This window comes from Lampetra fluviatilis, chromosome 26, assembly GCF_964198595.1.
Source record: "Lampetra fluviatilis chromosome 26, kcLamFluv1.1, whole genome shotgun sequence".
In the NCBI taxonomy this organism is placed as follows: domain Eukaryota; kingdom Metazoa; phylum Chordata; class Hyperoartia; order Petromyzontiformes; family Petromyzontidae; genus Lampetra; species Lampetra fluviatilis.
The window spans coordinates 9,898,672-9,924,752 of NC_136300.1; the positions used below are offsets into that span (position 1 = coordinate 9,898,672).

Below are 26,081 nucleotides of genomic sequence, written 5' to 3' on the forward strand. Positions count from 1 at the left end.
GCATTGTGAAATTACCTAGTGGTTTGCAAGAGGCACAGCAGCTAAACAGTGTTTAGCAAGTATCATGCTTTCGAATAGAGTATTCCTTAAACGTGTTGCATATTAATAACTCATTCTAGCTTTGAAGTTTTCGTGACTGCAAGGATCCATACTCTTTGGTTTTTTCGGTAAAGTCACGTAGGTAAAAAAATAATAGAAATGAAAACAACTAAATTAAATAAATAAAGTAAAAAATGAGAAAAAAGTTTAATCACGACGTTTTGGAAGCAACACAAGCCTTCATCTTCAGGTTGAACCTGAAGACGTAATTTTGCTGTGGCGGTTATTTTTATTTATTTAATTTGTGATTTAGTTAAGTTTACATTTCTATTATTTTTTACGTACGTGACGACCGAAAAAACCAGAGTATTACTCAAATGAAGAAATATGGTAATTCTTATCACAACTTTGATAGTGCTGTGTTGCTATCTGCTTGGCATTTTTGGCTTGTCGTTATAAAGTATACAGAGCATTCTGATTTTAAGCAATGTTTTAATATGACTGACCAAATGATATCCACTTCGTTGGATCTCAAGATAAGCATTCCTATGTACCATGAGCAAACATGGCTCCGTTGTGGGAATTCTACGGCAGTGCACTGGTCAGTGTGATGAAGTATGGTCAAATAACTCACGACCCACACCGCGTGTGGGGGCATCTCGTGATGGATTAACAACAGGGCTGGTTACATAATTTGTGCACAAATACTTGCCCTTTAATTATGAGTTTGAGATATCTGTAATTACTATCCACGCCACCAGGTGGCAGATGGTCACCTGCTGCTCTATCGCCTATATTGTAACATAACTCACATAAATCGTCAATAACGCTGCGTTAAAAGAGGAACAAATTGACGACGTTTCGGGCAATAACACTTCTTCATAGCACGTGCGCTGTGACAAGGCCATTACCCAAAAAAATGGACCACGTGTACGATGAAAAGGGCCCTTGCCCGAAACGTCGCCTGTTATATATAGTATGTGTTCCCATTCAGGCCACTTTGATATTGGCGAATGCGTTGAGTTTGTCGTTGTGTTTGTGCATCACTGCCAATGCAGAAACAACATAAAAAAAACTATTAACCGAACTCGACGATTCAACCGCAGAGACTTCAACCCTAGTCGATTCCTAAATCGATTATTTTTGCCACACCGGTGCGTATAGCATCTATCGCGGTTTTACCGTTTCTCCAGACCGCTCACATAACACACCACGCGTACATATGAACCTATAATCATAACATGACCCCTACGATTTGATACAATTATCGATTCCGACAGATGGAATCGGCGACTTATATTGTGACTCGATTCCGACCCACGGATTCGAATCGGCCGCGAGCCACAGGCGCCGTCCAATCAGATGCCGCGGTTTTGATGACGACACCACTCACCCTGCCTATAAATACCGTGCGCGGAGCCACCGCTCTCTCTCTTGCCTGCTGCGTCTCACCTTGAGAGGTTTGTGTGGGGTTTTTTCTCCGCTTCAGTCATTTTAGAATTACGTTTAGAACAGAACTGTTTTAATTGCCACTGGTTTAAGTAGCAATTGGTTGCTACCGTTGCGTACCGATTGCGTTGACCGTGTTAAGAAGCCGCCTTTGAATTAAAAGGCCGTTCGCAACCGGCCACGCTGTGGGCCGCCGCGGCCTAATGGCGCCAGGTCTCATTCGGCTTCCAGTTTGTTGCTCCGATTACTGTAGACTTGTTTATAACATGACGTTTCTATACGTAAGGTTGGCAATTCCCATGGCAATTTATTAAAGAGCTGTTATATTCCTCTCCTGGTAGACAGGTCGGTAGTTTTATCCTGACCCCTGACTTGTATATTTGGAGTTTACATCTCCTTTGTTCCCATGGTCGCGTGGATTTTTTGGGTGTGTTTTTTTTTCTCGCCACGTTTAGGAACGTGCATTGAGTTTGTTGGTGCTATAAGCACCCAAATGATGGGCCACTTTGCCGAGATGGCATGTGGTGGCCACGTGGCTTGTGAAATAATACCTCGGTGGTAGGGTGGGGGAGGGTTTCGGTTTATGGTGAAGTCCTCGCTGCGATCGCCATTACGCGCTGTTTTCCAAATATGTTAATTTGGCAATAGAATATGTAATTATATAAGTGCCCGTGGAATAAAGTCCAATCTCGGATGGGGGGGGGGGGCAACCCCCCACGCATGCATTTTTAATCTCGTGATAATTTTGCGAAAAACATTTTAACTTGTTAAATAATTAACAAGGAGCGCATCATTGCGGCCGTGAATTGCATGTTTTGAGATCATTAAATATATCCCGATAAATTCGGAGTATTTTCAATCCTTTAAGCTTCTTGCAACCTCGATTACATAATCCAACTAGACCTTTGAAGTAGCCTTAACACTGCACACTTCATTGCGTTATCCAATGTCAATTAGATTATGGCTCTGTGCCAAGTAGCCAAATGCCAATCTTTGAAGGCTGCTCGCTTGGAGTTCGTGTCGCTTTATTTGCCGATGAGCCTAGACTACAGGGTAGCCACGGTCCCTTTGCATGAAATATTACTGTTAGCTCCTACTGTTTCCAGGTAGTGGTTCAACATGTAACACGGCGAGTTTACTATTGAGGGGATGAGGCTAGTAGCGAGTCGAACGTTACGGGCGTGGTAGAATGCATTCGGGACAGGAAATGTGCTCTATGCAAAGCCTTGCGTCATGCATACCCCTTTCCATGTTCGCCGCAGACTTCATCCCAGAATTGGACGTTGCACGTTCGGTGCTGCAGAAAAATTACAAAGAGGGACTTGAGGTTGGAGACCATTTTAAGCCCGAACGTGTCGATCGGCAAAGTTAAATCTGTCGTGGAGAACTGCGCTGAGAATGGAGGGCACAACACGGAGCTGTTTAAATAGAGGTACATGTTGTTTCATGCAAAGGAACATTGTAGCCACCTTGAGTAACTTCCTATGATTCCGAGTATAGGTTGTTATGGCCATTAGCGCGCTGTTATTGAAAGAAGGAAAAACGTGGCCAATTTGTCATCCCTGTAGTGCACGCACGCTTAATTAAAATGTCTTGTCTCAAGATTCATGTTACACTCGACCGCTGGGGGCCCCTCTCGCGTGATGATATCCACAGACCTGTTCCGAACTATTGTGTGGATGAAACGTGACTGATGAGAGAACGAGGGCAAATCCGGTCACGGAACCTTTACGGTCCCTTTAGTAATGGAGGCTGCTTGCCTACATTGGCGATCATAAGTCGGTGTTTGACATTCCACGTTCACTTGGAGGTGTGTATATATATACAGGGTGGCCTTGAAGGTTACTAAAATAATGTAACGTGTAACTGTTATTTGGGCACCTCGGTAAAATGTACAAGAATATTTCTGGGTGACATCAATATTTCGGTGGAAAATGCGTTCAGAAAGTTATAGTAACACTTTCGTAACAATGGAATCTAAGTTTGATCTGGAGATGAGGCGCCATGTATTGACATGGGACCCCATTATAAGTATTTGCTGTGTTTAACACGAGGTTCTTTCGAATTCTTCCGCAGGGCTCACCCTGGCGATGGACACCACTATGAGACGAACAGAGACTCCTTGGCTCCTGGTGAGATATGGGGGTTCATCCTGCTTTATTCATTTGCCTCGGTTAAAAACATCGTATGGCTACCGTGTTGATCAATGCACTCAAACTTATTTGTGTGCTTCTGCATTGGCAGTGGTGCATGGTTACCAAAAACGTATTACGCTGCCTTAATATATTAGGCAACTGTCGGGGCAATGGTCTTCCAAACACAGGCCTCTACACCTCGTCGCCTCTTGAATGTTCTTTGAGTAATTAGTGTTCACTAAATATTTTAACTGGATATTGATCGCATGGTGACTGTTGCTGTGATGAGATAAATGAACTCTCTCTTCCTGATCCGCATGAAGACGACTAGGATTTTGCTGAGCAACACTCGATGTGCCATTTGCACGTTCATGATGGAGAGTTGTTCACTCTTAACCTTTGGTGCCTTTGTCACACAGGCTGCACGGCAACCTCGCGAACTTCACGTTGCGCCTGGCGAATGAAGGTACGTAATTATTTTCAATTTGTAATCGTGTAGAAACTGATTATATTATACATTAATCTTTTTCTCCGTGCATTTAACTTTGTTGCAGTGTGCATCTGCTGCGCATGACCCTTGCTGCCACTAGAGGCACTATGTTAACGTTCAGGGGATTTTTTTTTTATTTACCTCGTGGCAAATAATTTCGCCACCAGGGGGCGATAAGTTGGGTGCCTATTAAAATTATCCATTGTGAGGTGGTGAAGATGAATGATGATTCATACAATAGACAAGCATATGCCTGATCCTCAGTGATGACACACTTATCTGACCTCTTCACCGTTGAGTAGTATTTGACTGCCCTGATTTTAAGTCGGATAAATACACTTAAGACTAAGATTACAAAATACATGCGCACAATGTATCAAGTTTAATTTTGCTGTGGCATTATGCTATATCTAAGTACGATGTTCTACCATTGCAGGGCCTTCGGATTTGTCGAACAGAAGAGGGCCCACTGCTGATGGCCATGGTGAGTTAAAATTTGAACCACTGCTTGAAGTCCTGCCTCCACAATGATGACTCAAACTAGCTCACTTTGACAGTAATGAAAACAAACATCACCCGTGTTCCAACGCATTGGCCTGAGTGGAGTTTAAATTACTTTGCACATGTTCGTTTATTTCAACTCTAAACTGACTTTTCCTTCTGAATTAATTCCAGGTTGCTGCCCTTGCCTCCCTTCATGAGGTGCCATGCTCATGCTGTCCCCTACCTAACGGAGGTGAGGCATAGTGTGATGCGGAGAGGTTTAAGTTCACTCACTCGTCTGTTGATGATGACCAAAGTGAAGTCTCGTTCGACTGAATATATATGATGAGACGTTCATGTCGGAGTTCTGACACAGAAATCACGCGCATGCACAAGCATTTTTTTCCACACTAATTCACAATGCCATGGATTAAAGTGGCTATGAATCGCCTTATTTGCACCCCGACTGGCAAATCTAACAAACATTGCCTTGTGGCGTTTCAGGAGTTGAGAAAATCTGAATTGGATGGAGTTCCTTGAAGGTATATTACACTAAACACTGCAAATTATATTTGTTATATTTCTGGCTTTGTTTGAAATGATGATTGTTCCTTTTCTGAATTCTGATGTTTCAAAAAATTAACAGAGTCACCAAAACTGATCAAACATGGCCCACAAGTGTCCCCATTGCGCTTATGCTTTTTAATGCAGATAGGCTAATAAGTGTGCAATTTTGCAGAATGCATGCGCTTGGAAGCGGTTGAAGATGGACAGAGCACTTGAAATGAAAGGGTGAGTACAATAGCAGATAATCAGCAACGGCTGATTCAGAGGCATGGATTTTTGCATTCAAAGACTGAAATTTTAAGTTGACATTGGTGTTGTCGGACTTTAGTGGAGGGCAAATGTTTGCATGTTGATTTGTATGGAGGTGCGAACTGGGTATTAAACCTTGTAATGCATCGTGCTACTCCAGCATGTTTTGAGGATGAAAATCTACGCATTTTTGAGTCCCATGGACTCTGAAAATAAAATCGTCGCTATTCTGAAAAAATGTGCTGTCAGCAGCTTGCATGGCAGTGGAGATTTAATATGCTCATTTCCATAATTGTAATGTTATCTTTTTCAGACTTCTAATTTGAGGTGCAAAGCAATGGAGATGCGTGCACGGTAAGCAGTTGTATTACGCTTCATATATGCTATTAGTCTGTCGTGCGGTACATTCGGGATTGACCTTCCCCATATGATGAACTCTCTTAGCGGAGGGGTTGCACTGGCTGCAGAACCTGAAAAGGTGAACCCACTGCAGCTGGCAACCCTACAAGAGGACACTCGTTCTTTGAACAGTCTGAGGGGGAGTCAATCCTATTTCCTGCACTGATTTTAAGGGCCCAAAACATAGGATTTGTGTTAGAAAACATCTTTGCTCCACGCGGTAGTGTTGTCTAGTTTTGAGTTAAGGACTCCTTATGGTGCATTACGTGATGTACAAGTTTGATCTGGATCAAAAGAATTCCTCCCGTGATTTAATTTCATGCGAAATATCTGTTTTCAGTTCAGCATTTGTAGTGTGGCATACATGTGGTGTAACATTCTCTATTGAGGGCAAGTTAAAAAGTCGACCACGAAGTGCAGATCAAAGTTGTTGAAATTCTATAAGTGCATCAATGGTGCATGACAATCAAGTTTGTGGGCAGCTGATGCCCGTGTCACTCGGCTGAATACCCTCCTTGGCATTGCATGCACAGACATGCACCCTGCTGTTATGAGCTTGAGGCTTCCGTTAACATGCTTGTTTAAACACTGGCTTCTTTCTACAGGATTCAACAAGTCCAGGAGGAGGCATGACTGCATTGAAACTGAAGTCTTGCTTCCTACACCCGAGTTCTTATACAATAGTGAGTGAACTCATTGTACTCGATGCTCAATCTTTGTTTCGTTTTAGATATTTGGAGCTTTGTATGATGAGGTATATACCGCCCCAGTCTGATGAACCATGACTGACTGGTTACTTTCTGACGAAGTCCGAATTCATGATATAACCGACCATTGTAAAGGGTCGAACAGCTGAAGCGGCTGTAATAATGCTTGTGATTTGTTGTTGCAGAAAGCACGTGGTGTCAAGTTTGCTCCAGGAAGAAAATATGTTCGAGATGTTAACATCGTTTCATTGTGTGTTGTAAATTCCTGGTGGGTTTTCTAAATTGTCAGTCGGTGGTAATTATGCATAAACGTTTTTTTTTCACATTTGAAAGTCAATAAAACTTTTACATTTAATTCTATTTCTTTGCTTGTCGCTGTCAAATTGTTGCATATCACTTGCACGCATTAGTGGGACCCACCTACATGTATGCCAAGTTGGACAATGGGCCACATACTGAACTCCTGCCCCAAGAGATTAATTCCCCCCCCCCCCTGCCAACCTGGCTCGAATTACAGATCAAGAGCCCTTTAAAAGTTATTGCATTCAATCTGATGGGCATACTGGTTGGAACCTCGTGATTACACCAGCCCACGGGATTATTGTGTCCGTCGTGCATCCAAAAATGTGAGGGGAGGGGGGCTGGTCACCCCGTGGTGCCCCTTATAAAACTCAATGTTTAACCTACTCATGCCGGCTTGTGCCCACCCTCAGTCGGGCATATTTGCGGCATACACTACGCCACCTTGGACCCTGGTCATTGACCGAGAAACCCAACGTTCCTACCAGCCCCCCCCCCAAACCATCTCTGCCGTTTGTCACGAGCATTATCAACAACGTGTCTTGCCGTAGCCCAACATTCAATACCGGAGGAACTCGACTGCAAGGCAAGCTTGTTGAAATGAGGTCATTCGGACGAGTTGGCGAGCTGATGTAATGTTGAGGTGCGTCGCGAGTTATTGATAACGCTTCGATTACGAATCTAGAAAGTTACATTGCTGCGTCACGGTGTGTAGGAGTTTCCCGCTTTTGGGAAGCGGGTTGTGCCAGCAGCAGTTTTTAACTTCCCGGTTATTGATGCTGTCGGTGCTTTGTCAATCTAAAAACCCAATTGATGCAACGAGAGAAATGTAGATACAAGATCTCATTTTAATGACTACTTGACCCAAGATGGCTTTTAATCTATTGTATTGTCTGATTAATGTTATTGTCGTTAAGGATGTACAGTAGTTTTCGTGAGTGAGCTGACAATGGTAAAATAGATGAGATGGTATGCGATCTTACACAACCCATCAGCCTTGCGCTCGATACAATTTAAGCTAACGACCGATGTTTTATCAATTATCTCGTTAGTGGCGTCTGGCTTTAACTCGCCGATGCTCGTGAACTGCCAGGTTGATATCGGCAAGCAGCTTGCCAAACTCAACATTAAAGTGCGTTTGCACCTAAAATGAATACCATGTGGATCTTACAAATCCTTTGTTAATGCTTTAACCACGTTAAATTCCATCGTTTCTAAAATGTCTGGGTATTCATATAAATCACGATTTGATGCTGAACTGTCGATCCTTTATGATCTTATAGAAAAGGGATTTATACAGGACATTAACCAAGGCACATTACAAATAATTAACGGTACATATTAATGTAATGGAGATGAATGGAAGTTGAAGCAATGGGGGACATCTGTAAAGCGTGAATTCTGTAAAAGCGAATTTGATGACCGTAAATGATGAATGGGTTGAAGCCGGCGTGAGTCGGTTAAGCGTTGAGTTTTATAAGGGCACCACGGGGTGACCAGCCCTTCCCCATCCCTCCCACCCAGCCCCACCCCTCCCATTTTTGGATGCACGACGGACATAATAATCGCCTGTGGGCTGGTGGAACCAGGAGGTTCCTACCAGTATTAAGGGGTCGTGTATACTTGTCGGTTTACATAATCGTACAATCGTCGCCATATATATTTGGTCAACGTGTCTTAACTTAATCGTACAATTTGGCCGATCCAATTCATGCTACAGGGAATGCATTGAACATTTCATCTATGTTTGCCTTTTCTCTGATTTCTATTTGCTTTCATTGCTGTTAATTTATTTAACTTTAGTATTTTTGGTGACCCGAACCACTCTTGTGAATGAGACTCGAACTGGTCTCTTGATCTCCCCTGCTTAGACAAAATCAACGTGAAACCTTTCCTGTCTTACTCTGCTCCTTCGCCAACATCACCATTCTGAGCCACGCTACGCCATTCAACTGGGCAATTCATGTTCCACTGTGGGATCCATTGCATTATAATCACCAGTCATGAACAATCCACTGCTGGATGAAGGCCTCCCCAGGCCATTGCCATTTCTCAATCCTGAGATGAGGAAAATCCATCGAACACCTGCACACGAACACATTTAATCGCTCCATCTCCTTGGTGGTCGTGCTCACGAATGCATCTGATTCCTGGGTTGCCACTCCGTTATTATGCCCGACTATACTGTAGTCGATTATCATTTAAGTCAAATTCATCAACTTAGATTGATAAATGATTTGATGACGCTCCTGCGTTGGCAATGATGCACGTCAATGATGCACTTTCGTGAATAACACTGGCTTTAGAATGAAAATGTAACGGGAAACGTGTCGGACAATGACCCTTCTTGACCACATAAAACAATCAGATTCATTGAAGATGAAAAAAAAGGGTAAGAATAAAGGTGTTAAGATGTTAAAAATACCAAATTGACACCTTTTACAAGGCATGACATCTGCATTAAGTATACGTACTTGTGGAAAAAAATGCATACATATATGCTTTGAAAATCCATAAAAGAGGTTTTTGGGTTCGCGTAAATATAAATATATCGTTAAAACCCGCCACCACCCAACACAGCCAATTAGTACGGCTTGTCACGTAAACGGAACATGCCAATTCGTTCCTAGTGTAGTTTAATAGCGCCGGCTGGTGGACAGCAGCGGCAATTGGTGGACAGACAGCGCACACGCCCGTGAGGGGGTGTGAGAACGGTGTGTGTTGGCAGGGCGGAGGAACTGGGGCAAGTGTCACGGAGGAGTCCGTCTGGAAGCCCCCGAACCTCAAGTTTCATTTATTAGGTGTAGCCCTGTGAGTCATTCGGCTCTTGAATCGGGTGCAACCGCAACAACCAAAAAAACATGAACAAGAAAACATCTTAAAGTGACTATGTGCAAATAGAAAATCCAAGTAAAGACAGCAAAATATTGCAGAAGCACCGTACACCAACCTGCTCGTGGGTTCGAGAAGGGAGGCGCGGTCAGGGCGGGGCCAGGCCGCGCTGGGAGCATAAAAGGAGAGGAGGGCAGGAGCTCGAGGCTGCCGGTTTCTGGGATTGGATTCGTCTCGTCGTTTCTATCATCTCGTCGTTTCTATCGTCTCGTCGTTTCTATCGTCTCATCATTTCTATCGTCTCGTCGTCTCTGCCGTCTCGTCGCCGCCGCCGTCTTCGCCCAGATAGTTGTTGGCTGTCTCGGTCAGCGCCGTCAGTGTTAGACGGCCCGTGTTGTGTACAGGCTAAACGACTGTAGAGATTGTTCAAGTTCATTTATTTGGTGTAGCCCTGTGAGCCATTCGGCTCTTGAATCGGGTACAACCGCAATAAACAAAAACATGAACAAGAAAACATCTTAAAGTGAATATGTGACTAAGTGCAAACAGAAAATCCAAGAAAAGACAGCAAAATATTGCAGAAAAAGCACCGTACACCAACGCTGTGTGCAAAAATCCCAGTGGAATGCAAGTCAAACAACAACAACAACAACCACAAGACAACTTAGATTAAGGCCATCAGTCTAACTCCGTACTACAACAAACAAACATGACCAAACCAAAAAACTTTTCGAAACCACCAAAATAAAGCCATAAAAGCAATGAAACAGAGTGTGCGGGCGAGACTGTGAATGTTCTAAATAAAAGAAGATACCTCCGACAAACCTCGTCTCCGAATCATTGACGCTACACTACTCTTAGGTTTTTTCGGTAAAGTCACGTAGGTAAAATAAAAATAATAGAAATAATAGAAATAAAATCATAAATCAAGGCCTTTTTACACCTGATGAAGGAAGCTTGTGTTGCCTCTGAAACGTCGCGATATATTTATTTATTTCCCCCTACGTAACTTTACCGAAAAAACCTAAGAGTATGAATCCTTGCAGTCACGAAAGCTTCAAATCTAGACGCTACACTAGTATAGCACATGGCTGTGTTGAAGAGTAAACCAACAACAATTACAATTCGAGTCCGACTTTTCGCCATGAATTACAACTTTCATCATCAGGCGACAGCCAGATTTGTGGATAAATCAAGGCCGTAATTTTAATATATATTGGGGGGGGGGGGGGGCCTTGGGATAAATCCTCCTATTCTTTGTTTTTTTTTGGTAAAGTCACGTAGGTATAAAATAAAATGAATGAAAACAACTAAATTACTACAGTGATTTTGGCTGTAACGGTTCCACCAGAAGACGGAGGCTTGTGTTGCTTCCAAAACGTCGTGATTTAATTTAGTTGTTCTCATTTTTTATTGTATTTATTTAATTTGTGATTTAATTTAGTTGTTCTCATTTTTAATTTCATTTATTTAATTTGTGATTTAATTTAGTTGTTTTCATTTATTTTATTTTTTACCTAAGTGACTTTACCGAAAAAAATCAAAGAGTATGAATACATGCAGTCACAAAGCTTCAAATCTAGAATAAATCCTCCTATGCGAAGGCCGGGTTGGGGGGGTTAATGAATTCTAGATTTGATTCTAGATTTGAAGCTTTCGTGACTGCAAGGATTCATACTCTTAGGTTTTTTCAGTAAAGTCACGTAGGTAAAAATAAAAATAAGTAATAAAAATGAAAAGCATTTTTATCATTGTATTATTTATTTTACTTATATTTTTTCATTTTTACGTGACTTTACCGGAAAAAAACCTAAGAGTAGGGGTTAATGAATTCATATAAATTACAATGGATATCGTTGGGTTATTCATATGGTAATCAAGGTACATTAAAACGCCTCCATTCTGGATAAATTTGTTCGCGAAAGCCGACGTGCAGTGTCATGCCGTGCCGACCGCCATGCCCATGCAGTTTGAACATCGCATCAAGTTCCATCGCACCTCCGATTAGCGCGGTTGGCTACGTACGGTGCGAAAGAAGTTCAACAGGCAGTGCTGTAGAGAGCAGTGGATCTTCTTCACCCCTGGGGGTAGCGAGACATTGGCGGAGTTTGTTTTAGGAGATATGTAATCGAAACACAAATTAAGCAAGGGCACTTAAGTAACACCTACCTAGTTTCACCAAACCCAGTGTGTTTGACATAATAATACAACTATTGAGTAAAGTTTCGATTTAAAGCTTTCGTGACTGCAGGGATTCATCTTCTTGGTTCTTTCGGTAAAGTCACGTAGAATGGAAATAATAAAAATAAAACACAATAAAATAATTCTCACGACGTTTCGGCCACAACGCAAGCAGCCGTCCTCAGGTGAAGAACAGGTCTGTCGATTATTTTTATTATTTTATTATTTCTATTGAGTAAAGGTGACGAACCACCGCTTTGCAGAGCGTACCGATGGCTCCCCTAATAACGAAACGCGTTTTTCCCCAATCGGCCGCCTCAGCCGAGCCTCCGTATTCATAGGGGAGGGGCGGGGGGTAGGGGGCGGGGGTTGGAGTGGGAGGGGGGTTTGGGGCGGGGTGGGGATAGGGTGGCGTGGTGGGGGTTTGGGGTGGGGGGTAGGGGGGGGAATGGGGGGTAGGGGGCGGGGGTTGGAGTGGGAGGGGGGTTTGGGGCGGGGTGGGGATAGGGTGGCGTGGTGGGGGTTTGGGGTGGGGGGGTAGGGGGGGGAATGGGGGTTGGTGGGGGTTGGAGGGGGACGGTTCCCACAATGCGCCGCGCGCCAGTTTCCTTGTCTTGGCCTAGCGAAGGCTTCTCTGGGCCCCGCATTTGCCGCTATTGTCCAGCGCTCCCTCCTATTGCGTGGCGATTTACGCGCCTGTAACATTTTAGCCGTCGGCGACCCTTTGCGGCGACAATGAGCTACGTGCCACTGCGCTCTCAGGCCGGGTGGCCGCGCACCACGAGCCAGCACGGTCAGAAGTACTTGGACTCGCGCTCCGTGACGCTGGACAGAATCATCAACCTGTGAGTGCTGAAGAGACCCCGCCACGCACACGCACGCACCGTCGTCGTCGTCACATCACCACGGCACACAGCCCCCATCTATTGTGCCTCTACTGCACGCTAATAGTGCCACAGCGGACGCGCTGAACGAGCGTAGAGGGCCTTGCGGTGGTGGTCACCAAAGTATAAGGCAAACCGGGCCGCACTTTCAGGCGGGTTCGCCTGCCAAGTGGCCGACTCCACATACAGCAGTGGTGGTGGTGGTGGCCGTGAGGCAATGACGAGGACCACAAGCAGCGAGTTTTATTTTTGCAACACGTTTTCTCGTGTAGAGACACGGTGAATGCGTGCACGCCTGCAGTGGCCACACTTCACGAGTCTCCAGTGATCGCAGGAAGATGAATGACCATTGTCTTGTTATATATGTTGTTACTTTAAGGCAGTGGTATTGACAAATGTGTGTGCACCGCTGCAAACGCTGCAGCATCAAATGATTTGTTTAGCTGTCATAAGGGCGGAGGCCTTTGAGTGCAGACTCTTGCGTTGAAAACAACACAATTATAACTAGTATACGTATGTAGAGAAACTCCTTGGAGACGTGCATTTTTAAAAAAGGTGGGTAATTTATTTTCGTAGTTGAAGGTCGAACTCGTCGCGAATGTAATCAGCCCCACTTCTTTACCGTCCTCGTCCACAACCAGTGCCCCGACCCAATGCCTCCGTCCCTCCTTTATAAAGATTCTCGGCCCCATCCGTCATTGGAGAGTGCATATCGCTCCGCGTGTGTCACATGTCCTGAATTATCTCAACGTGTTTTTTTTTTCTGACCCGCCACCAGTTCTTACAATGTGTTTGTATATGATAAATTCCCCTGAACAGTCCCCTACCTCCCTTCCCCCGGTGAAAAAAATAGCTTTCCCGGCTATAATAATCTCTTTTGATACTAGGGGACTCACAACGTTTATATCCTGTTTAACTGTAACAGTGTTGGACAGTCACCGCTTAATCATGAAATATCACAAGGGAGAAGTGCTGTCTCCCTGATTTACCAAGGCCACTTCCTTGGGATACTACAGCCCTGGTCTGTTAGGATTTGAATAGGTAACAGACCTAGATAATCGGTTCCCAATAAACAGGGCACTGCTAACGAGGAGGAGACTAATAACGGCCCTGCTATATGCAGTTCACTTAATCTGATTTCCATTTCAACTTTGCCGAATATTCCCAAGCTCCTGTCGTTTGCCGCGATAAATTTGCTGTGTTCTCGGTGACGGCTCTTCGTAGGTGGCATGTCAAACACGAGCACGGATATGATGGTGACTGATGCCCCCGTGTCCACCAACACCTTAAGGCAGGGGTGGGGAACCTTTTTTCTGCCAAGGGCCATTTGGATATTTATAACATCATTCGCGGGCCATACAAAATTATCAACTTAAAAATTAGCCGGTTATATTTGGTCAAACAACTCACCCCTAATGTGATGGCTGGAACTGCTTCTCTTTGGTGAGGCGTGTGATGTCAGCTGGTATTGATGATGTTGCTACTCGCAACTGCTTTCCAGGTTTGCTCCTAGATTTATTGAATTTCGAGGGCCAGACCAAATGATTTTGCGGGCCTTGTACGGCCCGCGGGCCGGACGTTGCCCACCCCTGCCTTAAGGGCATTCCCCTTACTGCTCCTGCTCGCACTGATGGCCCTGTGAGTGCCGCTACAACCCGCCTTGCTAGATTTGTCCACTTATTTTTAGTTCTAGATTTGAAGTTTTCGTGACTGCAAGGATTCATACTTTTTGGTTTTTTCGGTAAAGTCACGTAGGTAAAAAATAAATAAATGAAAAAACAACTTTTTAGTTGTTGGCCAATTTTGCCCTGCCTTGTCGCATCGGGTCGCTGGGATGGAGTGGTATGCAGGTGATGATGGTGATGGGGGGTTTGACGATGAGGTGTGTGCATGGTCTGGCCGGCTGCCCGTTGTGCCGCAACTCGCCCTAATTTTTTCTCGTGAAGTTCCGCATTGGTGGTCAGAGATGGCTTCCTTGTGCCGGGTCGACTTGAACCGAGCATCTTCTTGTGATGTAGCCCGGTTTCCCGCAACGATAGCAATTGATCTCCGGTCGCTCCCGGGTCCTTCCGCTGATCTGCCATGGTCACTGCTGCTGTCGATCGCGTCTTGGGTTGGTGAGCTCGCGGATGGCTGCCACCATTTCTCCCAAGATTGCTTGTAGATCGCCGGCTGTGTTGGGGCTGGTGATGGCTGTTGTTGTCCCCAGTGGCTCTGTTAATTCTCAAGCTCCTCCGCTCTCCGACGTCTCCGTCACCTGCACCGCCATCTGGGTCGGCGCTCCTGCTTCCTCATGTGCCCGAAGATCTCTGCCATCTCCTCGTATGCGTGCTGTAGCGTTGCGCATTGGGTCTCTGGGATGGTGTAGAAGGCTGTCGGCGCTCCGTCGTTGAGCACCATGGGTAGCGCTCGGAGTGCCTCCACTTCATTCCATCCAATGACTCTCGCCGCCGCTTCGAAGCATTTCACGAAGGCTGTCCAGTCGCCTCCACTGGCGGGGAATTCCTTAAGGGGTCCCAGTCTTCGTATCCTCTCCGTCGGGCCCCAGGTTGGTTTAGTAGTGAGTAGCTGTGGCGGTGGCTCGGGCGGTGCAGCGATGGCTTGTGTCTTCCCTGAAGGCAGTGGCTCAGGTGATGCAGCCGAAACCTCCGGCCGTGCAGGCTGATTGGCCTCGGCTCGCCACGCTGTGATCTTCAATGATCATCGCCAGCAGCCATTTCATTGACGATGTAAGGCGGTCCAGCTTTTCATCAATTTGACTCCAGCTGTCCAGTAAGCTCTCCAGCTGTGGCATCTCGGGCCCCCTGGTTCGCAGCAGGTTCACCATCTCTTTGGGGAACGTGGTCGCCAGCGGAGTTCTGCTCTTGTGTCCGGGTCTCGTGGACCCGGGGTGCGTAGGGATGGTGTCTCCTCTTCCATTTGAACTCCTTTTCGGGTCCTTCGTGATGCCGTAGACAGCATCCCACCGCTGCCACCAGTGTAAAGAAACTCTTTGGAGACGTCCATTTTATAAAAAGGGTAAATCTTTATTTTCGTAGTTGAAGGTCAAACTCGTCCAAGATGTTGTCAGCCCCACTTCTTCACCGTCATCATCGTCCACAGCCAGCGCCTCGACCAAATGCCTCGTCCTCCTTTTTCTACTTTCTCGGCCCAACCCTTAATTGGACAGTGAACCTTGCCCCGCGTGTGTCACGTGTCCTTAATGTTCTCAACGTGTTGTTTTTCATCCGCCACCAGTTCTTACAACGTGTTTATTTGATCAATTCTCTGTACAGTCCCCTACACACATACAATTATAGTGTCATTGACCTTGTGAATACGTGTAAGCTTCCAGTGATCATAACAAAGTTAGTCTATATCACAAGTGCAATGCTGCCACAATGTGTATCCAAGTTGTCACAATATATGGATCTATTCTCAGCCCTTGTGTACAATTTCCCTGATCACCTTCTGTAAGGAAATTCTCTATGAATGCCTAACAACTGTAAAACGTAACTTTTTCAAATATAGTTTTTTGGGGGGTTATGTATTGTACACATTCCTTTATGCTTCGACTCCCTTGAAAAGTAAATTTCTGGTCTCAATGGATTTTGGAGATAGCCGTGGTCGTGCCCAACTGTATTCCCAGACTTTGGAGACAAGGGTATGTGGATCACGCAGATCTTGTGAAACTCCCAAATCCACTGGGCTGCGAGGCGGCTCGCAGATGTTAGTGGAGCAAGTGGGTTGATGAGCCCACATCAGTGGACCTTCAACTGTTATCCTGGGTTATTCGTGGGTTTTATACCCCCGGGTCCTCCGTTATTGGTTTCGCCTGCAAAACATAATACCAATTATAAAACTTATTTGTAAAAAAATGTAAAAACAAACCCAGTGTATAATTCTGAGTATACATATGCGTGTGCGAATAACCCCATTGACCCGCACGCCAAGGAGACACCCATCATCCAGCAGTGAATTGGCAAATGAGGCTGTACATCAGGCACCAAATCTTCCAAGTGCCTAACGTCAGAGACAGGTCTTGATCTCTGGCGTTGGCTGTGTGCGGCGCGTGCCCAGGTACCCACTCACTAACTACACGTTCGGCACCAAGGAGCCGCTCTACGAGAAGGACAGCTCTGTGGCGGCTCGCTTCCAGCGCATGCGTGAAGAGTTTGACCGCATCGGCATGCGGCGCTCGGTGGAGGGCGTTCTCATCGTGCACGAGCACCGCCTGCCGCACGTGCTGCTGCTGCAGCTTGGCACCACCTTCTTCAAACTGTGAGGGTCGTGCACGTACATGAACTAGTGAACATGCAAAGGGATTGTTGAAAATATTGATGCCATTCCGTCTCCACCTCTAACCACATCACTCAGATTCGAAATGTTTTATTGGCCAGCTTATATGAAAGTGGATTCTCAAATGTGGCTAGTGTATAGTATCAGACTAGTTATCAATTACTAAAGGGATTAACTTTATTTGTGTAATTTTAACAAAGTAATTCTGGGTGATGGACTAGTCTGCAGGAGTTCCGAATGGTTATGTCATCTCATGATATGATGCAGACCGTAAAATTTGAATAAACGTTGAGGATAAAACCCCCCAAAATAATGTATCATGATCCCGAAGAAGTGAGACAGGAATTGACCAATACGGGACTGGTTTTGTGTGTGTGTGTGTGTCATAGGCCTGGCGGTGAGCTGAACCCAGGGGAGGACGAAGTGGAGGGGCTGAAGCGGTTGCTGGCTGAGGTGGGTTCCTACCAGAGGTCGCAACCGGGTACCCGATACTCGGCTACCCGTACCCGGCCGGGTACGGGTACGGGTATCGGTAGGGTAGGCCGTGAGTCACTGGTGAGTAGCCGTTTGTCACTCATTTCGGGTAGGGGTACGGGTACGGGTAGGGAACGGGTACCCGTACCCGGCCGGGTACGGGTAAGGAATCAAAACCCGTTTGCGACCTCTAGTTCCTACCCATGACGTAAGACCAGAGGATGCAGCCATTTCAATGCCTGCACGGCCAACTACCTCCCCATATTCAATTCCAGGCTCAACGCCATTGTCTTCTCCACTACCTTTGACCGACTTCCTGTTATCTATTGAATGCCTTGAATCACGCGTTTACCGTCGGTACCATAAGCTATGCGCGGTTTGACGCTGCTTAGATTATCATGTCCACGTTGACAAGTAGTGCGTGGCCTGCTTTTACAGTTGATGATGCGGATGAATATCTCGTCCCTACTTTCCCTCCTCAACACTCTGATGTGGTCTTCCTTTTTAATGATGGACCCTAAGTGTAAGTTTAGTGGTGGTGATTCGAGTGAGAGAAAGCGGAGGAAGGTGATCACTTTAGTGCAAAAAGTGCAGTTAGATAGGCTTGCAAGAGGTGAGAGTGCTGCATTTTTTTGAAGGTACGGTGGTGTGAATAATTTCACTGAGAACGATTTATTTACCATGTATATATATATTTTTTGCGTGTGATAATGTAGCACATACTCAACACGCTCACGCACAACGCAAAAGTTCACAAATTACCACATGCATCTAGCCATCAACTCGTACGGACACCTAGATGGCATATCATTAACGTTCAAGTGAACGTGATGTACACAGACCGAACACACCCATTACGCCAAACTCGGGCGTTTATTGGTTCATGAAGATATGGACGAATGGGGAGTGATGTTTGGAGATGCAGTGTTAGGGGCGAGGGTCGGGGCTGTCAATTCGGAGTCGGGCGAAGAGTAATGTAGACGGGAGTTTTGTGTTGAGGTGAAATTGAAAAATAAAGAGTGTGTATACACACAAGAAATGGAGAGCGACTGCATCCTTTTGTACAATAATAAATCATGTAGAGGGTGATTTTTATGGACCCAGGAATGCCACCCTTTTTCCCCATAAAGTATATAACTTCAAATCTAGACAAAGTATATTATTTCAGAACGCAGTTTTGCCAACATTGCATTTTCCAGGAATGCAACCCCCACGTTCGGCGAGGTATTACTACAGGAAAGTTAAGCATGACTTAATGTCCGCTGCATGCGCTTGACAGATCCTCGGCCGGCAAGATGGAGTGCAGCAGGACTGGGTGATTGAAGACTGCATCAGCAACTGGTGGAGGCCAAACTTTGAGCAGGCACAGGTGAGATCGCACAGCCCATTTAATTGTTAAAATGTTCCAACACCCGCTTCTAAGCAGCGTTGTAATTCGTTTATCAGTGGATTGATGATTATTGTTTTCAGAGTCTGTTATCCATTCAAAAAGTCATGAAATCGTCGGTCGAATCCAGTTCAATATTCAAACCGCATGGCGCGTCTTATGTGATTGCCCAGAGGCAGCCATTTATAAAGGATTTTAGTATGTGCTGCACACGAATAATACATATTTTTTCACTCGATGGTCTATAATGCTTAAAAACCCACATTAATGACACTACTTTAATGTCAAAAGTCAATGTTGTTTTCATGCTCTAATGGGCAGTTATCATTTGGTGGTGGTAATTATTGCAGTCATGTGGGGAGCGATGGTGTATAGTGGTTAGTACACTTCACTTCAAATCTGTTGGATTCCAATCCCGGTCACACCTATTATCAGTAGTGAGCGATATCTGAACCATTCCTGGGCCTCCCCTGGGCTGACTCGTCCTCATGGGTTCCTGGTGCAGAATGTAAATATATAAGCACTGGGGAGACAAACGTGGCGGGGCACGGTGCCTGGTCAAACCCCACCCCCTCGTGCGCCTAACCTTCATAGGTGCTCGCTTTAAAGCACTTTATCGAACAGCCTAGCAGGGGTATATTGGGATTTTGATCGAGAATCAAGGCGATGCTAAATTCTTGCTCTCTGCATGCGTTTGTGTGCAGTACCCATACATACCTGCGCACATCACCAAGCCGAAGGAGCACAAGAAACTGTTCCTCGTACAGTTATCGGAGAAAGGTGAGCGGTTTGTACTCGGGTGCGGTTGTTACCGAGGTGTGGTTGCATGGCCGACACCGCTCCAGGCCTTGTCTGTTGTCCCTCCAGCGCTGACCAGACGTTGCGTGTGTTGTGTTCGACCTCTGCAGCTCTGTTCGCCGTCCCCAAGAACTACAAGCTGGTTGCTGCACCCCTGTTTGAACTTTACGACAATGCGCCCGGTTACGGACCCATCATCTCAAGTCTCCCTCAGCTACTCAGCAGGTTTGAAATATAAATTTGTTATGAATTCATATTGGGTGGAATTTGATGGGGCTGGGCCATGTGCTGAGCACCAGAGTACAAAACAGCAAAATCCATTGTTGTGCTGTGCTGCTATGCTACCTGCCTTCACCAACCCACACAGACGAGAACATGGTCAAGTATCCTCAGAATAAACCTCACAACCCACATGGTGGGGAGAGGCCCTCGCCTAGAAAGTATATTGGCAAAAGGGCTCTACAGGTGTAATGACGACATGACACACTTCTCTTGAGATGGCACTTTATTGAAGGCACGTTCACTTGACATCAGGCGGAGACCCCCCACTGCGACAGCCCCGAGTCTTCCGCGCATCTCCCTTTTATTAAATCCTTTATATTAAGTTCACTTGCTTGCTTGCTTGCGTGCTTACGACCGTGCAAATCTTTCGGTCGTTTTTTAACCCACCTCCCGTGATCCAATCGAGCTGACATTTTGCACACAGACTCATTGTGCGTGGCAATTTATTTTCGTGAAATTTTTTTTCCAAAATTTTACACTTTTTAGGAAAAAATTAATTATATTTAATTACCAATTTCTTAATGGTGGCAGGCAATCATCTGACCCATAGGTGGCAGCCATCTCAAGCCAGAGGACGAGAGGACTATAGCCGCCACGCATATAAAGGATTTATAGTGAAAAACTTTGTTTTTACGGGTTAATTTTTACCAACCGAGGCCACGCCCCCCTTCTCGATCATTCCCGTAGCCACCAGTCCCTTCGCACTCACAACTGTCATTACCTCCCGTGGCCACTAGTCCACTCACACTGCATGCAGGCTGTATTGTCATTACACATGTACAGGATATGAAAAATAACCATTGTTAAAATTGAATGCTTTATTTTCACTCAAAGTTTTTAATTATCCGTAACATATGGATAACAAAAAGTATCCACTGATTGTGTTATCTTTATTTACAGGTTCAACTTCATCTACAACTGAGGTGCTGTGTCCTGCAAATGTTTTTGTGCTATAAAATGAATTGGGTAAGGAAATGTAAATTATCCACGTAGATGCATTTAGTTTTGAAAATCATACATGGCAGGTGCTGGAATTTTCTTTGGTGTCTAACCTCAGGAGTGGAAATGCTTTGGCAGTAAAAACTCTCCAAAGCCCACATCCACACCACGGAGCTTCATCTATTGGCAACATTAATCACGGGATAGGATTTGTGAACCATCTGCACCTGTTAAAGGTTTAAAATTACAAAGTGAGTGCACTGCCCCATGTCTTTCATTACGGTTTCTGTGTTTGAAGTCGTCCATAAAATGTTGCAAATATGACCTCCCAGCCCCTGCTGCCCAATAATTGACTTTAAAATAATTTCCAGGTCTGGCGACGGTAAAAAAAAACTACTTGTGCGGATTTATTTTGTCACTGAAGCGTCTTTGCTTTGGTGTTGCTGCCACTCGCCACCACCACCACTTGTACACAAGTATCGTGGCATTGTCCACACGCTGCGATCCTGTGCCCAATCCGCATACATTTCCGTGAACCTCGCCCTTAAATGTACCCCCTTTCATAAGCCAAGCAGTTTGTTCTCTGATGTTTTTTCTTTCCAAGCCGTCTATAATTTTTACAGTGGCTGTTCTTTTTATTACAGTTAATTTCGAGGCGTGGACGATGTTTTTATGTTTTATACAACTCCAGCAGTCGTGTTTTATACGTATTTTAAAGTGAGCTGGTGATGTTTATGTACGATTTTCGTTTTTTTTTCTTACAGAAGATTGTGACCTTTTTACATGAACCTTCACTTGTACTGTTTCTGGTAATGGACACGAAAACAGTGCAGTCTGGCTGTAAATAAACTCTAGATGCTTTGTCGTACACGCGTTAATGTGCATTTGATTTTGTTTTGTTTTAAATGTCATGAATTGCTCTTAAGAAGACTTCACAGAAGCTTAATTATCAGTGTGCTCTTGAAATATTGGGTTCATTCACGGGTGGGGTGTCCATATTTTCCTGGAAAGCCCCCATTATTACTATTTTCTCCCCTATGCAGCTTATGAAAATGGCACCACAGCATCGCTGCACAATTCTGAAACAATCCAAAAATGCAGAAAAGTTCATAGCAGTTCAGACTGTGACTGATTTTTCTGCAAAGCGTGGAAATAAAGTTTGCTTTCAACGCCATTAAATTTTCGCCCTTCGGGAGTAAAATATTCACTGTTTAGGTCCCACAGAAACACCCTGTTATGTGGGCCACGGTATGTCCATCCATATTGTTCGATTGCACACTCTTTTTTAGGCTTTGGGAGATGTAGTACTCTTTTGGCAGTCTTAAGCCATTTGTGGATATTCCACACAACTACTGTTTGGGACTAGTCTGTCCATAAGAGGTCTTGTAAATATAGGAATGACCAAATCCCCCTTGAATGTGTCCGATCTCAGAAGCTCAGCTGGTTTTGAGCCTGGATCATGCTTGAATGGGTGCACACTCCATGCACAAACCGGTTGTCATAGGACTGTGGGGCCGTGTGGTATGAAGTTCGGCCAAATGACCCCATTGACACACTGTGGGGATGCCCTGATGCAGCAGTGGATTGACATGGATGTATACACGTACACAGTAACTTATAGCTGAAAGCAACACTTGAAAATGTATGTATATACCCTTTTATTCACAGATCAGTCCCGATTTGAATGCAGACCTGTATTAAAACACTGACGAAATGAGTCACGTTCATTAACTACCTTGCTGGCAAAATAACCTCTTGATTCCAAAGTCGATACCCGACAATAAAGATCGGGATACAAGAACCTCCGACAGATATGATAATGGGTGACAGGTTGGGTTGCGTGGTGGGGGGGGTGCTCATGACAGATGTGGAGGTTGTGGTGGCTGTTGCTTTACCTGACTGCCAATGAGTAGTTTGTGATAACTTGGCTCTATGTATGTACGGATGTATGTTGAACGTTTCTCCTACAGTACGTAGCCAACCGTGCCAATCGGAGGTGCCAGGGAAAATACAACAACTAAATGCAAAAAGCAGTTCTAAAGAAATTGGTTTTCAATCTAGATTTAAAAGTACATCGCTCCAGTGGCTTCATAATATCGGAAAAGCGTTTCAGACGGCCGCCGTATGCTCTTCTGATATTGGGAAGCCATTGGAGCTCTGCTTTTAAATCTTGTTTGGATGGCTCATTAGTGCGTAGATGGGTCGTTGGTGCGTGGTGTCGCGCGACCTCTTGTGTTGCCACCCTTTTGTAATAACGCATTCCCAAACGGGAGACTGATTATACGGAAATCTTAAACGAGAACCTCCAACAGATATGTGAATGTTTCGTAAACTTGCTGTACGTGACATCGTAAGTCCCATGTCGCCCAACTAATCATTTGTTGTGTAATTCGTTTCCACGGTGTCTTATACTGCAATGACCACATCAGCAAATGTACAATGGTGACGGATTCCTCCATTTATGTTGACGCATTTGCTTCTACAATCCAGTTTTCGGAAAACACGTCGCAGTGCATAACTGCTGAGAGTAACTCCTGATATATTTTGGTGCTTCGTAAAATCTCAGGGTTATTTAAAATTCACTTTTAAATGTGTATTTTCATTTTTTATTAGTTTGACTGCGTTCGTTTTTTTGCAGAGTCGAAACCACATTTTTTACGGGTTATTTTTTAAACATGAAAATGCATGACTTGGAAGGGGAGCATGCATTGCAGATTCGTAATAAATAACCACACGTTGATGTTATGCCTTGCTTTTATTTTATACATTACATTTCTTAATACTGTGCAGCATATATACAAATGCTGTGTTATACGGACGGTAAGCACGTGAGCTTGAGGTAAGTAGTAAGCCGATAAAACAGTTGTGCATGATACGATATAATGTGGATTTAAAGAACATTACGAGGAGATGCGACCGCACTTAACAGACGTCGCGCAGAGATGGCCGTGTTTATAGAAGAGACGCTCAGTTATACTTGTAGGAAGCACCTGGTTCCACCAGCCCAAGGGATTATTGTGTCCGTCCGTCGTGCATCCAAAAATGGGAGGGGTGGGGCTGGGTGGAGAGCGGAGGGTAGGGAGGGAGGGTCTGGGTGGGGATGGTGGGGCTGGGTGGGGGGTGGAGGGGTGGGGAGGGGCTGGTCACCCCGTGGTGCCCTTATAAAACTCAACGTTTAACCTTCTTACGCCGGCTTGTGCCCGCCCTCACAATCGGCCATATTTGCGGAATACACCACGCCGCCGTTGACCCTGGCCATTGACCGAGCAACCAAACGTTCCTACCAGCTCCCTCCGCAGGAATGTGTTTATTGGAGAATATGGCAGGAAGGTTTTTCGCATTTACTTGCTCAAGGGAGTAGATAGCACGGACGTCTAGAGAGAGTTCGGCAGCAGAGGAGAATAAACAACGGTGTACTATATGCACACTTTTTGTTTTACATGCAGCATATCCAGACATCGACAGGTACTGCATTCTAGCAGAGAAAATTGTGTGCAATATGTTTAACCAAACAAGGCGCTCCTCTACTTACGAACATTCTACTTAGGAACTTTTAGAGATACGAACAAACATGTCCGTATGTCCAGTTGCCTTTTCGGACCGAGAGTCGTAAGTTCGAGCAACAGATGGCGGTGGTGGCATCTACATCTGCAGAACATGCAGAACCAGCGGCATCTACATCGACATGAGATACAACGTTTAAAGCCATTTCCGGTGTTTAGTGCACATGCCGTAAAGTTGGACTTGCGAACAAATCGAATTACGAACAGACCTCTGGAACCGAACTCGTTCGTAAGAGGAGTCCCTGTACTGCTGCCCTCAATTTCAGCAGCCACGCACAACAGAGGTCTACAACTGGGGGGGGGCGATAAAGATGCGGCACGGGAGGAAGAGCGATCTCCCGTAAGGGGAGAGGGTTGTGTGTAGAAGCTGTTATTTAAACGGACTGTGTCTCGTATATCAACACGAACGGGCTTACAGCGTTAATATGGCATTTAAGTTAACGACCTCGGAATACATGCTTTATACATATATAGTAATATCTACATTGAACGTTGATTAACATTTTAAACTGTTTCACACCGTCACGGATTACTTGCAGCCGGTAGCTATACGGGCCAGAGCTCCCACCTCCACCTTCGCACACCGTGTTATGTACAACATTTTTATATTCGCCCCTAATCTTTGATTGTATTCCATTATTGCATGCGCTAACGACTTGCCTGCATGCATGGATCAAATCGTGATTATTAACTATGCAAATTAAGTTATGATGTTACAGTTGTGGGCGAATCGAACAAACGAGATCAAGGCAGAATACACGAGGCCGTGGAAACGAAACAGTAAATAACCGATTGTTGACTCGTGACAATTGGCAATTAATCGGCACGGCTAACATCAGTGGCAAGTGCTGCCAGAACCAGTCCGCGGGTCCTTCAACCTGCACTGGCCAGCGTGGCTAAGTTTGGAGAATCGACTCCCATGGTACAGGGAGGCGATCGTCCACTATGGGATTGGGAATGACCGCACGCACGGAAGGCTGCGTGTGTGCGAGTTTGTTGTTCTGCGTTTAGAAAAGGGAACAATGCTCCTCTGCATGTGGTGCGACTGCTCATTGCAATGTGTATCACTTACAATAGGTGTTGTTGAATATTTCGAAGTTTGTTTTATCCATTTAGTGCAATCAAATTCGATTTTACGATCAACGTTTTTTTTTCTTCCCGTGACACACCGCGGTCAAGGGTAACTAGAGTCAAAGAAAAAAGGAGCTGGAAATGGAAGAGAAGAGAAAGAGAAATAAAGGGGCAACGGGTGGGAAAGGATTGGAGAAACGGGAGCAAATGAGTCGGGAGAAATGAGGACGGGGAGAAAGAGGGAAGGGATTCCGAGTGGGGGTGGTCGCACAAGTCACGAGATTTTTCGGGAGGTTGTGCTGATTTAGATATTGAGATGTATTTATTACAGCTGCTGAATTTATTTATAAGGCTATTTCCATTTACTTCGATTGTATTTGTTTGATTGTTAATGTATTGGTTTTGTTTGTTTCAACTATTGTCGCTTTGGTGAACCCAGGTGACTTGTGTAAACATGGGACTCATCCTGGCCTTCATATTCTTGGTTCTTTCGGTAAAGTCACGTAGAAGGGAAATAATAAAATAATAAAAATATCTATATATATATAATCGCAAATCTGTCTGTCTGTGTGTC

General features: G+C 45.0%; 1 protein-coding gene, 1 long non-coding RNA gene and 2 other non-coding genes across 6 annotated transcripts; all 4 read left to right on the plus strand.

The window, feature by feature from the left end:
* The first annotated feature begins 1,333 nt into the window (after nt 1-1,333).
* On the plus strand, nt 1,334-6,878 carry LOC144942063 (uncharacterized). 3 transcript variants are annotated; one of them, XR_013639310.1, is made up of 11 exons: nt 1,334-1,499; nt 2,751-2,920; nt 3,565-3,620; nt 4,043-4,089; nt 4,550-4,597; nt 4,789-4,849; nt 5,101-5,138; nt 5,336-5,388; nt 5,726-5,766; nt 6,417-6,494; nt 6,704-6,878. It is a non-coding gene; the product is annotated as an uncharacterized LOC144942063 (long non-coding RNA). The 3 variants fall into 3 exon arrangements; XR_013639311.1 differs by lacking the exon at nt 2,751-2,920 and having other exon boundaries at nt 1,346-1,499; XR_013639309.1 differs by lacking the exon at nt 1,334-1,499 and having other exon boundaries at nt 1,506-2,920.
* On the plus strand, nt 5,835-5,953 carry LOC144942222 (small nucleolar RNA SNORD22). The gene has a single exon (XR_013639339.1). It is a non-coding gene; the product is annotated as a small nucleolar RNA SNORD22 (small nucleolar RNA).
* LOC144942221 (small nucleolar RNA SNORD31) lies at nt 6,552-6,621 on the plus strand. Its single transcript, XR_013639338.1, has one exon. It is a non-coding gene; the product is annotated as a small nucleolar RNA SNORD31 (small nucleolar RNA).
* Nucleotides 6,879-12,405: 5,527 nt separating the features above from the next.
* Nucleotides 12,406-21,734, plus strand: NUDT21 (nudix hydrolase 21). Its single transcript, XM_078868723.1, has 7 exons — nt 12,406-12,676; nt 16,775-16,975; nt 17,383-17,446; nt 18,747-18,836; nt 19,559-19,634; nt 19,763-19,877; nt 20,835-21,734. The coding sequence occupies exons 1-7, from the start codon at nt 12,567-12,569 to the stop codon at nt 20,854-20,856; spliced, it is 678 nt and encodes a 225-aa protein (XP_078724849.1). The 5' UTR covers nt 12,406-12,566; the 3' UTR covers nt 20,857-21,734.
* The last annotated feature ends 4,347 nt before the right edge of the window (nt 21,735-26,081 follow it).